The sequence below is a fragment of the Eurosta solidaginis genome, chromosome 1 (genome assembly GCF_040869045.1).
Source record: "Eurosta solidaginis isolate ZX-2024a chromosome 1, ASM4086904v1, whole genome shotgun sequence".
Lineage (NCBI taxonomy): Eukaryota > Metazoa > Arthropoda > Insecta > Diptera > Tephritidae > Eurosta > Eurosta solidaginis.
In genome coordinates, this window is record NC_090319.1 from 5,992,972 (window position 1) to 6,008,612 (window position 15,641).

Genomic DNA, 15,641 nt, shown 5'->3' on the forward strand with positions numbered 1-15,641 from the left:
AAATATTAAAATGCTTTCTAAGAAGTAAGCAAAATTTTCAACTATTTACCATCGCATTTACACTGCAATTGAGAACTTTTAAGCGTTGTATTTGAACTGCTTTTTGAGATTTTTGAAATGAATTTGCGACAAGCGCTGCATGCAACCACACCGTACTTCAAGGGTTGTTGCGAGCTACTATGTACTGGCGTATTACAGACGCTGCATGTGGAGGAGCTGGAAGTGCCTGTAAATTATAAGGGATGAAACAATATAAGAAACTAGGTATTTCCAAAAAAACTTATTCTATTGAATTAAGAATGAAATGCAATTACAAGCTTGATTGTTTAATGAATCGTCAAGCACATGGAAAAATTGTATTGCTATAATAAGTTCACTGCACAACAGCGATTTTGCAACGGAGTAGTCTTAGCATTTTTATACAAAGGGATAACACACAGATCCCTTTCTGCGAAAAACTTAAAGTACAGCAAGTCCAAAAGCTACTTTTTAATTATTTTGTTTTCGGGACTGTTTGTGGATAGTTTCGGGACTTTTTCAGGATAATTTCTAATTTTCTTTGGGGGTTTTAGAATCATTCCGGGTTTTCGGGACCATATCCCGATAATTTCCGAATTTCTTCAGGAACTAATCGAGATTCTTATTCCGGTTATTTCGTCTTATATCGAGATCACTTTCGAAGTATTGGCAGTTAATTTTATGACTGTCTCTGGATTGTTTTTTGTATCATCTTGCGACTTCGAAATTGTTTTTGGGACCATTTCGGGTTTGTTTTTAGAAATATGTAGGGGGAAAAAATTGTCAAAAATTTATGTGAGTGAGACTAATAACTTGTACTTTGTTAGTTTCAACATAGTTCAACATATAGTTTTCATATAGATTTTTAAACACTTTCGAAAACATTCCGTTTGCACAGTCTTATTTACAGAATTTCAAAATTAAAGGAAATAATAAAATTAAGAAAATATTTCATAAAGTTTGTATGAAATTATAATAATAATTATCTAAATAAATTTTTTTAAATTTTACATTCTAAATACAAAAATACACCTACCTAAAGCGCATTTACTGAGCAAGCTGTTGGGGCTATTATTTATGCCAAATGGGCAAACAGAAGTCGCTACGTTGCTGCTCGACAAAGGCGACTTAAGACACAACGTTGATGGCGTCAGTGTCTTGGGCACCGATATTGTTAGAGCTGGGATTGTGTTATTCAAGGGTGTTGTTGTTGTTCTTGTTATTATTGTTGCAGTAGTCGTTGTACCATTGCGCTCTGTTAACGAGGAATCAAATTGCAAACGTGGCTGACGCAGTACAAAATTATTCGCCTTCAATGAAGAGAAATTCGTACCAAAAGGAGTAGCGCCAAAAGAAGCTTTATTGTCCTTGGAAATTTTGATGCCTAAAAATGAATTAAAACACGAATTAATTTAATTATTTCTTTACCCATGATTGGGTAGTTACCTAAAGCGTCACTTTTAATGCCTGCGTCTTCATTGCTGACCAAACCGAAATAGTTTTGTTGTTCCTTTTTCGGTGCGCAACTACTTCCACTGTTGGTTGGAATTGTATTTGTGCTTGTTGTTGTTGCTGTTGCACTTGCGTTAAATTGTTTCGTCTTAACATGCGCAACCTTTTTGCAAATAATACCATCTTCTAGCAACCATTTATTCGGTTTAATAACACGTGAGGATCGTGTGCTACGTTTCGGTAGTACAAAATGTTTATCAACCACAATTTGTTGCTCCTCCTCATCTACGTCTTCATTGTCGTCGTCTACGTCTTTGTTGCCATCATCATTTGTATGTTGCTCCTCGCCTAACTTTACTGCAAAGTTCGGTTTGTTTGCATCTGTATGCGTTTCAGCTGCTATTGCTGAGCCTTCAACGTTTTGTTCTTGTTTGGGATTTATTTCATTTCTAAGAACATTGTTGTCGACTATTGTTGGTGTGGTAGTTGGTTCGCTTAATCTAAAGGCCACTATATCATGCTTTCGATCCTCAGCAGCAAAAGTAGCTGGCGCGCCAAATGAACAGGCCAGTCTCGCACCACCAAATATTGATGTGACAGCTTGATTCGTTGTTGTTGCAGTTGATCCGAGAGATCCAATGTTTGCAACACTACTAGCAGTTCCTGTGCTGTTTGTATTGTGGTTGGAGCGAAATTTTAAGGAATTCAATTTGTCAATATTGGAATTATTTTTGAGTATTTCAGTTAGCCTCGATGGTCGTACAATACATTCGCTACTGCGCGAATAAAGTAGCGGCCGATTCATGCATTCTTTCTTCATAATGGAAACGAGCGGTATGCGATTGTCGGGATTGTAGAATTTTTTGACAGCGCTCTTATCATCGCTCGTCTCGAGTATATTCTTGAATGTGACTGTCTTTTTTTGTTTACTGCCACCTGATGATGATGATGATGATGAAGACGATGATGATGTAGATAATACATTACTAACAATGGCCGCTGTAGTTGCACTGCTTGATATTAAGGATGCCTTGTTGCTGTGGCTTTCATCAATGTGGTTTGCGTTTCCTGAATCACAAATATTGATCCTCACATCTGTTGTTGTCGCACTTTCACTGGGCTTGTGTCTGTTGTTGTTAGTGGTTGAAGGCATTTCATTCGATTTTATATTTGGTTTCTGAAAAGAGCCAAATAATTATATTTGATTAACAAACATACAATATTGAGTAAATATATTTAAGTAAGTAAGTATGTATATAGTAAAAGAAATGAAAGATAAACAGAGGCATGAAGAGTGCGCCAGATATTGGTTGGAGTTGGGCAAAGGACATTGTTGTTGCATTTGCTTGATCATTGTGCTTACGTGAAGGGGTGAAATGTATAAAAGCACTTAACAATGTAAACAAAGCTGTTTTTTTCTTATTAAAAATACTTATCTTACTTATGAAAGGATGCATGCGTGACAAAATTTGTATGCTCCAATTTATTTATTTACAATAGCCACACACCTTCAAAGTACTTCCAATTTATTTATTTTTAAACCCAACACAGTAAATATTATCTCATATACTTGGCTTATTTATTTAACTTGAAAGCTATATTTGCGTTTCTCGGGTAATTAAGTTTTATTTTTAAAAATATTAGTTCGACTGTATAGCTCGAGCAATGTCAAACACAGTCTCAATACGCCCGGAAGAAGGTATTAATACTACCGAAACGTGTAAGACGAAAAAGAACACGGTTTTTGTCTTTAAGTTTCTCAACAATACTATGTATTAGACTAACCAAATTGAAATAAAACCGATTTCAAATAAATTTGCGGGGTGGGTTTTGTTGCTTTTGTTTGTTTATTTATTACCCAGACTGTAGCCGGGACCAGACCACACCTTAACAGTGCCGGACCCACACCATAACAGCAGCCCTAAATGCTACAGTTACCATAACCGTAGCCTTATCTGTAGCAGTTACAACAACTACAAAAAGATTTAACGCTACTCATCCATATTAAACTTCCGTCTGGTTCTTTTTGCAACAGCAAAAGCTTTTGAGGAAAGTTTAGGGGAGTGTGAGGGATGTGTCCAGGTAGGTTCCGGTACTAGTACCCATTACTCTTAGTCCGGCTGTCGCGGGACGATTTTTTTTGAACATCGCCCGTTTTGAGTATGTGGTTTTTAGTAGCCTCTTACGATGTTCTAAGCCCTCAACCCGCTAGGTTACGCTTACATCTTCGTCTTCTCTTCATCGCTGCCATATTCATCATAAATATGATTATGGCAACACTTGCTTTGGTTCTTCCCCTTCCATTCCCTTTTACGTTTACTTTTCCTTTCTTCTTTTTCTTTTTTTCTTTTCCTTCTGCTAACCCTTCTATTTTCATTTGAACTTTCACTTTTCGTTAGTCTCCTAATTTTGCGGATTTTGGCAAAATACAAGGGAACATGTTGGCTGTGATTATAATTTCGAGAACACTTCGGTATTAGCTTTGTTTTTTTACCAGTACAGTTGCGAGCACTCAAATAGTAGTGCGCACCTACGGCTAACATTTTTTTTAATAACTAGAAAATCGGGACAAAAGAGTTTTTTTATACATAAACACTAGCAAAAATAAGTAAAATAAGTCAACCTCAGATGTGTTTTCATGAAAATTACCGCCAACAACAAAATAGTAGTACATACAAAAATTCTTAAATATGTATTAAATCGTTAGTATTAATACTAACGTTAGCATAGGTATTTAGTATTTGGTGTTAGCATGACCGTTATTTTTGTTCACTGCTGCACATCGGTTTCTCACAGCATCTATGAGCCGTTGACATCTTTCCTTTCGTATTGACTGTTATGCGAGGAGCACTATACCCCACAGATCGTGGCTGCTTTTTGGTTCTGCATCCCATGCAGCTTTTTAAGGGTCTGCCCAAAAGTCTTCTATGGGATTGAGGTCAGCAGATTAAAATAGCCACCCATGACCTCAATTCCATTGTCCCGAAACTACAATTTTGTCAACTTTCTTGTATGCCTCTGGTCGTTATCTTGCTGTAGTACACATTTGAGTGGAATTTTTTTTTTTCGGTGAATGAGAGCATAAGATCCTTCATTATTTTAACATACTCATTTTGGCCTATAATGGTTTTTGTACAAAATATTGGCCCCACACCATGATATGAAAAACATCCCCATAGCATAATACCTGGATCCTCCATGCTTCAACGTCCTAGCAGTGTATCTCGGATGGTATTCCATATTTGGTGGGCGTCTAACGAACTGCCGAGAGCCTTTACCACCGTACAAAACAACCTTCACTCGTTCTGTTCACAAAATGCCCCTCCACTTCGAAAAAGGCCAATTCAGATGTTTTTTTTACTCCTTACGGTATGCACACTACAATGTAACTTTAGGTCGTCTAAAAGTACGATAGCTGAGGGATGAGTCTTCGAATATTTAATAATTTGGCGTGCGGTAGTCGTTAATAATTTAATTTGCTTCTTTAGAAGTTAAACTGTTGCTGTTAAACGGTTTATATTTTTAACATAGTTAAAGCATCATAGTAAAGCATTGTTTTTTGGATTGCTTTTACGATTATATGGGAACCATTTCATGGATATTTCTAGATTATTCTTCCCTCTGGGGGCAGCTTTTTTAAACGGTTTTATTCAGCTTGACTTGACAGGCGGGCCGCACGGCCGTATGCACGGCCGTTGTGAACGAGTTTTATAATTGAAATTTAAGTAACTTCCCGATAAGGTACAAGCTTGAAACTTGGAATATAGTTCAGAACCCGATGATAATGCAATAATAAGGAAAAAGTCGCCGCTAGGTGGCGCAAGGATCGAGATATTCACAAAAATCGTATTTGTGGTCCATATGTGGAACAAATATTACATACAGCCCGGTAGAAGTGACATCAAAATATTTTGGAGTTGGAGTAGGGACAAGCATACGTGGCGCAGAGTCGAGTAAAGTCTTTGGAAGGACTATGTATTGAGGACTTAGATTGTAACAAATTGTCAGCAAAGAGTCCTTGTAATAATGAGTCTTTAAATGAACTAAATAGAATGAGAAATAATAGGCAATTAAATAAAAACTAAAAACTTGAAAATATATAAGACCAACTGAACCTTAATCAGGTTATGCAACGCCTCACATTTTTAGAAATTTCACGCGCCCAACGCTTTTATTTAATTGCTGATCAACGCCCTGGATTAATGAGGGGTGTGATGACCAGTACCTAGGACCTACCTAATTATTTTCTAGCCTTTAGTATTATTATTACTTCATGTAAGTATTGTTTTCAATAAAACCGTTTAACTTAAAAATTTTTTTAAATTATTTTATTTTCATTATGACTTAGTCTATTCGACCTATGTAGACCAATAATATTTGATAAAAGGGTACACGACTTTTTCGCCAATTAAGGGGCAGCATTGTAAAGAAGATCATCACTCGATCACTGATGAAGCAGCATTCTGTGTATAAAACATACAATCCCAGTATTACTCTGACGACAGAAGACATGCCGGGCTCTTTTGGCATGTAATATTTGGGAATTACAAATGTTACGGTTCAGCGGGTTTATTTCATCAAAGGATCGACACCTCATTATTATATTGGCAACAGCGCCAGATAATATTGATAAACTCTTAGGGAAATTAATCTTATTCTCTTCAAGGGTATCGCAAGCTTAATTCACAAAGGCCCTTAACAACAAATTTAAAATTTTTACAGGATAGGCAAAAAACATTTTATTTGCACATTTACTACTTGCAGATATGGCTTTTTAAAAGTGACATAACTCCCTTGCCATTGGTTCTAGCACTTTCAAATGTTTACCGACTGTGAAAAACGATGTTTTGAAAAATCTGGCGGAGAAGGTGTCTGTGAATTAAGCTAACGATATGTACATTCGAGGTTCAAAATAGTTTGGATTTCTCTTTTAAAGAAATTTTGTGTTCTATTTCTTTGCAGAAGTGGCAAAGGCAAGTATGTTATAATTAAAGCAGCTAAAGGTCTTAAGCCATTCCCATATAAGAAAGAAAAATGTATAAATAGAAAGGAGCGCCACAAAAATTTTTGAAAATTTCAATGCAACGTGACGGTCTCACGAAGATCAGAATTTCTATTCTTGTAGTATTTTAATTTAGTATGGAAACAGTAAAAGGATGTGAATAAATCCAAGGAGAGCATTCTAATTTAAATTAAGCTACTTGCCCATCAAGGCTTTCTTAAACAATTCATTAACTTTTCTACGAGTAATGTTGGATAGCTAAGCTAAGCAAAAGGCTAAAGATCTTTGTTAAAATTAAGCAAACTGACAAATGAAAAGGGATGGAGTCTTCTTCAGTAGAATCAACAAAGGTTGTCAACAACTTTATGGCACACATAAGCACATTAAGTATATTAATAAAAGTATAAGAATACACACATACATGGCTACTTAAGCACAAAAAAAAGAAAGAAACTATGTAAATAAAAAATGCCTGTGCAAGGAAGGGAAAAAATGCAATTGAAAACACTCACCATTGGAGCGACATCATTGTCAGCAGCACAATGACCACCATCACCAGCACCACCGTCGTCATCGTCATCGTCATCACCACTGTCACTGGCACCTTCATCATCGTGCGCAACAACGCCAACTCTGCTATTTATTACCTCATCAACGGCCATTATACATGACGACGATGCTTCATCGTCTGTGTCAGCCGTACAAAGTTTACCATCGACAGCAGCGAAGGGATTTGTTACGCGTTTTATATTTGTGGTAGCAGTAGTAGTAGAAGACGACGAAGTTGTCGTTGGAATGGTAAGCTTGCTATACGCTATGTTGGCGTTGTCATTCATCGTTGGTGATCTTGGAGGTGGGGAAGGGCAATTAAGTTGATTTTTTTGTTGTTGCCTTAATTTTGCAGATGATGGCAACATCACCTCTGGCTTGGCAAGATTCAAGTTTTTAAATCTTCCATCACGTTTACTGCGATTAAACGCAAATGCTGTTGTTTTTGTTGTTGTGGCGGATGATGCTGTCGACGAAGATTGAGCTGAACAAGCGGATTGTTGAGATTTGCGACTTGTACATGATGCGTTGTCATCGTCATCATCATCATCATCATCATCATCATAATAAACGTGCTCATCTTCAGCACCTTCATCAACATCCCTGCAGCCATTATTGCCATTGCCCAAATCTTCGTCGGTCTCATTATTGTCCTCACCGCACATATCTTCGTCTTCTTCTTCATATGCGCCATCATTTTCTTGTGCCATCGCCGCCATATCTGTATCTGGCTGCTCTTGTTTTGCCTTTTGTGTTGCTGTATCATTACAATCACCATCGAAATTTTCATTGTCCACAGCCAAAGGTGCTGTCAAATACCTCGTCGCTTGCACTTCATCCTTCACATTGTCTATATTTTGCTCATTGTGTTTGTTGTCGTTATCAAGAGCAGTCTCATTGTATTTATTTGTATCGCCATGCTCAGTGGCTGATACGGCATTATTGTTGTGCTTGTTTTTACTCCTGTTGCTACTGCGACATTTGGTTTTGTTGCTGCTACTGACGTTATTCAGTGTTTCGGCTGCAGTTTGTAAATTTTCAGCGGTAACTGCGGCGATCCTCGCGGCAGTTTGATTATCAGATTTAGTGCTACCGCCACCGCTAGTGCCACTACCACCACTGCTGCCATTTACATTGCGTCCGTTGCGTGAGCCGCCATTAGTGTTACCCTCGCTGGAGCCTGCTTCACCACTGCCACCAACGGCGCCACCACCACCACCAACGGCGCCACTACCACCACCACCACCATTGCGTCCACCTCCCTTACGTTTATGTCCATCGTCTTCATCATCACAGTTCCCGCCGCCACCGCGCTTATCACCACCAATACAAGTTGTTGAAGTAGCATTTACGTTATCTTCTGTTTCTGTCGTTGTTGTTGTCGTCGCCGCCGCCGTCGTCGCCTCATCTTCATCCAGTTGTAATACACTTATACGTTTACGATTTATCGACTTGGACGGTTTTCCAGGAAATTTGGAACGGCCCATAATATTTGTAGATTTGCATTTGCGTTAGCGCCTATGCTTAGAGAATCACTGTAAACTAGCAACTATAATACGTTGTTGGTATTTTTATGTAGATATCCCGTCGTATTTCGTAATAAGTTGACGGTCCTGCGTTTTAGTTACGAGTTTTTCCACCCTGTTTATATGTTTGTATATGAACACGTTCGTATGGCGCAACTGACGCCGGGGTATGTGCCAAACTGATACACAAACCAATGCTTTGTTAGCTAAAAATTTCAAATTTTTCTCTTTCCTTAAACAATAGATTGAGGAGAATGTTAACGCGCGTGTTCCTGTACAGGATATATAAAGATGACAGCTGCCTTTTTTAATTGGTGCGTGTTTCGATTTTTCTTTTGTTTATTTTAAACTTTTATTATAATTTAGTGATTGCTGGTTTCTTATTCAAAACTGGCGTTTTACTTATTTGCTTAGCAGCTAGTTTTGCTTGTAAAAGTTGGTTACGTCTTGCGTATCTAACACCTTTTGAGAGCAACCAGAAAAACTTGTTGTTTTTGTTGTTGCGGTTGCAGGAATTGTTGAGTACCCACACCACCAGTCGGTTGGTTACAAAAACGAATGTAAAAAGGGAAAATTTTTTTTTCAATTCTGACCCGACTTTGTGTCATACACGTTTGCTCTCCCACTCTAGCACGCTCTCTCTCTCTCTCTCTATCTAAACATTTGTTTCTCTCACACTACACACTCACTTTACCATGTGTAATTTTTATAAAAATTACTCATTATTTTGCACACCACTATTTTGTTAGTTCTCTTGTTATTTTTATCGGCGCTCTTCTTGGTTAGCTCTTCCTCTACCTTCCTTTTAACCACACGTACGTAATACCTGTTTTCAACGCTCAGTAATGCTTTTGAAAAGTTTCATTTTTTCTTCACAGCCGCGTTGCAGCTGCTGCACCACTCCAAGTATTAGTAGCTCTTAACTTGTTTTTGTAGCAAATTGGTTCCTGCACTACTTGGCTCGCGCTCGTCATGTATGTGTTGTTCCAAGATGGGACGACGCTTGTTTACTTGTTTGGCATTGTATTTTTTTCGTGTAAGTGGTGTTGGTAGCTCGTTTTATTATATTGTCTTGTCTTGCGCGTTAAATATGTGATTTGTTTTTGTTGTTTTCAGCTTGAATTTTCATCACTCGAAAGTGGTGTTTGCTTGTTTTCTTATGCGCTCTGCCCTACACTCCACCAATGTTTTCATTTTCAGCTTCTTCGTGGAGTTATGACAGTTGAAGTCGTCAGCTCTACGGCTGATTCGATTGTTTTCTGCTTGTTTTTGTATTCTCTTTTTTTAATTTTCCCCCTTTTTATATTCTCGACTGTGTGTCCCGTTTCTTGTTCGCTTCGTATATTGCACCGCCTGTGGTTCCACAGGGGACTAGACATACAAACACTGTATTTGGGAGAGACTGACTGGACAAGGAATGGGATGATGTTCGTGCTTTTTTTGTGTTTACTAAATTGTTGCTACTTATTTTCAGTTACTATATCTTTGTGGTTTTTTATTTTATTCTTTGTTTTGTCGCTGAGCTTGATTTCTTTATTTATCCCCTAAAAAAATTCACTTTACTCGCTTGCGCTTATGCATTTTTCGTTTAATGTTTTTATCTTTTGTCTCACATTTTATACATAATTTATTTACATGTTTCTTTTTTGTTTGTAACCCTTTAGTGAATTTTTCAGTTATTTACTTTGTTTAGGGAGAAATTGATTTTGTTTTGAGCTGTTCGTTATTGCCACTTTTCATGCTGTGCATTTTTCATATTCGCAATTTTAATATATCTGCAAAAAGAGTGAAAAACGACTCGTTAGATTTCAGAAAAAGGTCGTTAAAAATCTTAATTTAATAGTTTGTAGGTATATGATTTTTTATACCCTGTTGTACTTGTACGCAGCTTATATAACTTTGAGCAAAAATTATGATATCTTTATAAAATCTGGTTATAAGCACACATAATAGAAATGGTATGGAAGAAAGGCGAAATCAGAGTATAAAATAACGCCCACTTTTTCGATATCGAAATTTTCGAGGAACGGAAATATGAAAAATTAAAATACATCATTAACAAATACTGGTAAAGTGGTAAAACTTGCAAGCCAATTGATTTTTTGTTTGATGCATAAACTTAGTGAAATTTTTGAAAATAGGCGTGTCTGCCTACATTTGATAATAGAAAAACTAAACATGTTAAATTTGACAGGTTTGTTTTTTTATATCGAAAGTTCAGGTGAATATTAGCAAAACCGATTAGAGAGCACGCGCGCTTTATAAAAAAAAAATGTTTGAAGAGTCAAACCTTAATTCAATTTGACGGTATGTAACATTCTCAAGTTTTTTTCGCCCATTTTTAGTTAATCACTCTATATGAAATTCGGCCAGATAAGTATTTCATGGAAAATCGTAAATTTTCGAATTGTTCTCATTATAACTTTTCAATACTTGAAACATATCACACCTGAACATACCGAGGAGAAATAATTTAAAATTAGCACCATCTTAAGAAAAAAAATTTCCATAAAAAAATTGGTAAAAATAAAAATGAAATTTGAACAAGTAAACGTGTCTAAGTTTGGGTGTAACCGAACATTATATACTCAGCGTGAGCTTTAATTGTACATTTCATTTGAGATAAATTACTTTTCTACATAACACGTGGCACCGCCCATTTAAAAGAAAAATGTCTCCCCATTTCCTCTTACAGTAAAACTTGATAAGTGAAATATCATTGATTCAAAACTATTTTTTGCTAAGTTATAGCTTATTATTCTAGTCTACGACCCTTTTAAACTTGTTTTATATCTAAGTTGCCGTGGTCTTTAACCGATCCCGTCCATTTTTACTAGAAATATTTTCTGCTATAAGGAAAATTTGTGTACCTACCCAATTTTGTTACGATAAGTAAATTTTTCTTCGAGGTTTGGCTCCCGAAACATAGAAAATTGCTTAGTCTTAAAAGGGGCCACACCCATTTTCAAAAATTTTAGTGTTTTCCAATTTAATGTTATAATTCAATTTATAAAGTAAAATTCTATTGATATAAAGCTCTTTTTTGCAAAGATAAAGCTTATTTTATTCGTCCACGACCATTTTAAAAATCTTTTATATAAAAGTGGGCGTGGTCCTTAACCGATTTCGTTAATTTTTCTTCAAAGCATTCCTTATAGTAAAGGCAACCTCTCTGCCGAATTTTGTTACGATAGGTTTAACGATTTTTGATTTATGATTAATAATAGGCTGAATGAAATAATTAGCCAAACCCTTATTGAACTCAATCTTTCATACAATATTCAAATTCATAACTAATTACCTCATTATTGCTTTATTGAGTGCGTAATGGAGTCAAAAATCTGTACGCTTTGCTCGATGAGTTGGATTTTATTGTCAATGTAACAAATGACAATCAAAAATATGTAGATTATTTTAAGTAATTTACATCAAATAGAAGAACAGCAAAAAAATTAAAAAAATGATTTTTTGCTGCATTTACAACAAAAGATAATATGGCTTTTTCAAAAATAGGCACATATTTGGTTAAGCCCAACATCTGATTGATTGTCTTAATAGTTAGAGAGGAAGGGGCTGCTATACATACATTTAACTATTTTTTGTAAAAAGGATAATAATTTTTTGGGGTTGCTGCTTTGCGAAGCATTTGATTTGTAAAGCTTTAACTTTAATGTTAAAAAAACCTTTTTTTTTAATTAGCAAGCCGTTGTTTTCAAACGGTGTTTATTTGGTAAGTAGGCGAAATCAATTTAAAGCAACGCCAACTTTTTATACTCAACCGTCCGCCCATCTTTATTCGATATCTTCACTTTTAAAATACGAGTTTATATGAAATCATGGTATATTGGTATTGAAAATAACCGAAATCGTACTTTACACCCACGATATCGAAAATTTCGAAGAATTCTAACGAAGTTTGGTAAGGACATTGTGATTATTACTGCAACTACTTTCTACAGTCCCTGCACTTCGAACTGAACTGAAATTTTCTCAGTTTGGTAACTTTGCTATCCTGCATTTCGTTTTCATTCAGTCCAACTTCGAAAGTCTCGATTTGAAGTATCCTACACTACGAGCGGAGTTCCGTTTTTCTCAGTTGCAAATTAGTTGACGGAGATTGTTTTGATTTTTATTTTCGCGGGATTTAAACGCATTTTTTTTTTTTTAATATAGAAGCAAAATATACATTAATGTTTATAAAAATTATTTTAAAACAAACTTTATTTTTTGTGGTTTTGCAGGGCAAGAAGTACAACACCAGAGCAATATGAAAAATTGTTAGAAATGCTGTCAACAAAAAGAGGCATTGCACAAAAAGGCCATCTACGCATATTACTACACCTGGAAATGCATCCTTAGAATAAAAATCTTGCTTCGCTTGCAGTTTTCCCTCCTCACTGTTTTGAAATTCTATCCACTCTGGACAAAACCGTCGCTCCATTACATCCAGCACATAGGATAGTGACTTGGAAAAGGTTGACTGACCCATCGCCACATTGTAATCTGTATCAACACCATACTGGTAGCTGCCTTCAGCAAAAACCCTCAAAGCAGCTATTACTCGGTTAATTGCGGTTAAGGAAGTTAAAGTATTTCTAGGAACTTTTGCATCAAATATATCGAAGACATACTTAAATGCGTCTTTATTTAACTAAAGTTTTTTTTGAATCTAAAAATATTTAACATGTATGAAGCAACTTAAAATTCATCGCTCATCCTGAATGGATCACTGATGTCCCTCAATCTCCGTCTTTCCACTCTCACGTCTACATTGTGCGACGCATTTTCTGCCTCTTCAATTAAAACTGCAACGCTAATGTTCCCATGATTTATTTATGTTAAATAACGAAATATTCACTAATTTATAAAGTTTTCACAAATATTTCTTCATTCCGTTGTGTTCTAATTTCATCAATTTCTCAAAAACAGCTAATTTCGAAAATTCGTTCATTCTTCGTCTTCTTCTTTCAATTCAAGCGGAACTCAGGATACCTACTTTCAGTTCAAGCGGAGCGGAGAACTGAAACGGACTTGTTATGCAGAATAGGGGTGATCGCCTCTTGTGTATGTTCGTGTGACGTTTCTGTATATATTTATCCTTAATATATGTGTAACAGCACACACCTGGGTATATAATGCTCGGTTTCAAACTTAAACTTTCTTAGCTGTTTTTTTTTTTTTTGTTTCTTATTAAAGTTGCCGAAGTTTTTGTCGCTCAGCCAATATTTACTGATTGGTATGAGAGAAATGCGTGCGTGGTGGAGAGCTCAACAGCAGCATCTAATATAAGATGAAGTGGAGCTTTCTCGAAGCCAACACTTAGGTAGGTTGTACATGCAAAAATCGTTGCTCCTATTCTGCAACTACCAGGTGGGTGAGTAACAGCAGAGTTTTAGAATTAGAAGTGGGTACTTAAATAACCAAGTTTGTTAGCTGTTCATATAAATAATCTTGTATCTGCAAAGTTACACCCAACGCTGCGCTCGTATGCGTACTTAAGTATGAGTCAATGCACTGTGAAGGCGTGTAAAGCTGTGATTGAATTTATGTCAGTTATCTTTTCCCCCATCTAGCAAAATTTGAAAAGGATTCAAGCAAAACAAACAAACCATGTAATAAAAAGAAATGAAAGTGTCTATTGGCTTAGGTGCTACTTGGGTTAGGTAAATGTGTGCGAAACGAACGGGTTATGCTCGCTGAACTGGAAACGACGGCAACACGAGTGTAATTGACAGCAAAAATAGACAAACAAACTGACCCAAACCACAGCTGCTCATCAAGTATGAAGAATGTATATATGTATGTATGTACGTTAGCTATTTGAACGCTTTGTGTGAGCCGGCCGGCTGTCCAGTTACTGTTGGTTGATTTAGTGCTCTTTTTTTGCATCTTAAAAACTGTACGCGATTTTTCCTTTTTCATCTTCTTCTAACCAACAACCAAACTAAGCTACTTACTTAGAGAATTGAGTGACTGACTGGTGGTCCGTCTTCTCAGCTCATTCAACAGTCACTTACTTCATAGTTTTTATCATTGACTTGGCCAGTACAAGCAGCTATTATTGCTTCGCGGTGCTAACTAAGACTGTTGCTGAGGGATGTCCAATTTCATTACATGCGCTGCAAACAAGAGTTGGCATATGTGAGTAATTTTGAAAGGCTATCGAAGGAGGGATGTATACAAATGGATAAATACTAAAGGAGTTCATACCTAAATACATAAATCAGACGGACAAAGACCAGTAGTAAGAAACCAGAAGGGTAAAACAAAATGTACAAGCAGACAGCGTAAAGTGGTTTGATAAAATACAAAATACGGGTACTCGACAAATCTAGCAAATGGCATAGTAACACAATTGCTTTGTGTAATTCAATTTGGATTTGTGTGCTGATTTACAATGCCATAGGTACCAGAGGTTCAAGTCACATTAAATCCACATTTCGTTTGATAAATAAATTGAAAGCGGAACGACAGAATCCTAACCTTTTAACAAGCGAGGTTAGGTACTACCAGACAGACATCACTCGACGGCTGCTGGTGTATCCGGGCAGATATTAAATTCTCTAACCGTAGTAGCACTGGATACCACACACCACAGTTATCAGTCAGCTTGAACTTGTGGCTTACATCCATATCCAGACAAAAACCACCTCTCTCAATCTTTCGTTTCTACTTCGACTTATGCATGAACCAGTTAACTGGTCAACTCGTCCACTGCTCCAGCAGGGTCCTAACCTATTCCTCACTGGAGGAAATGAAGATTTTGTGGCGCGCACAGGGGCAGTTGTCGCACGAAATAGTCTGTCATATTTGGCAGGCCTCTTCTCTCCGAACTATAAGCTTGCTCGTATGCTTCAATGTCTTTCTAAACTGGAACATTTTTATACTTTGTTTTCGCATTTGTTATAGAAAACATAATAAAAATTCAGTATGTTGTGCGCCCTGTGACCTGGTTCAAATAGGTGAAAGGTAAGTTGATTTTTGTGCGGCTTTGCGTTTCATCTACTCCTTTGTCTAACTGCCAAACCGCTGGCTTAGTTTGATGAATACCCTTAATATAATGATTTCGCTGTTCAACGTAGTAAAGCAAACTG

The 15,641-nt window shown here is 36.6% G+C and overlaps 1 protein-coding gene across 4 annotated transcripts in view; it reads right to left on the reverse strand.

The window, feature by feature from the left end:
* Nucleotides 1–15,641, reverse strand: part of trx (trithorax) — a 91,244-nt gene that overhangs the window by 29,405 nt on the left and 46,198 nt on the right. For all 4 annotated transcript variants that reach the window (XM_067778370.1, XM_067778361.1, XM_067778365.1 and 1 more), the window contains exons 2-5: nucleotides 6,985–10,322; nucleotides 1,465–2,647; nucleotides 1,055–1,402; nucleotides 50–226 (exon numbers count right to left, since the gene is read on the reverse strand). In XM_067778370.1, coding sequence (XP_067634471.1) covers nucleotides 50–226; nucleotides 1,055–1,402; nucleotides 1,465–2,647; nucleotides 6,985–8,508 — 3,232 coding nt within the window. In that variant the 5' untranslated portion in view covers nucleotides 8,509–10,322. The remainder of the gene's footprint in view (nucleotides 1–49; nucleotides 227–1,054; nucleotides 1,403–1,464; nucleotides 2,648–6,984; nucleotides 10,323–15,641) is intronic.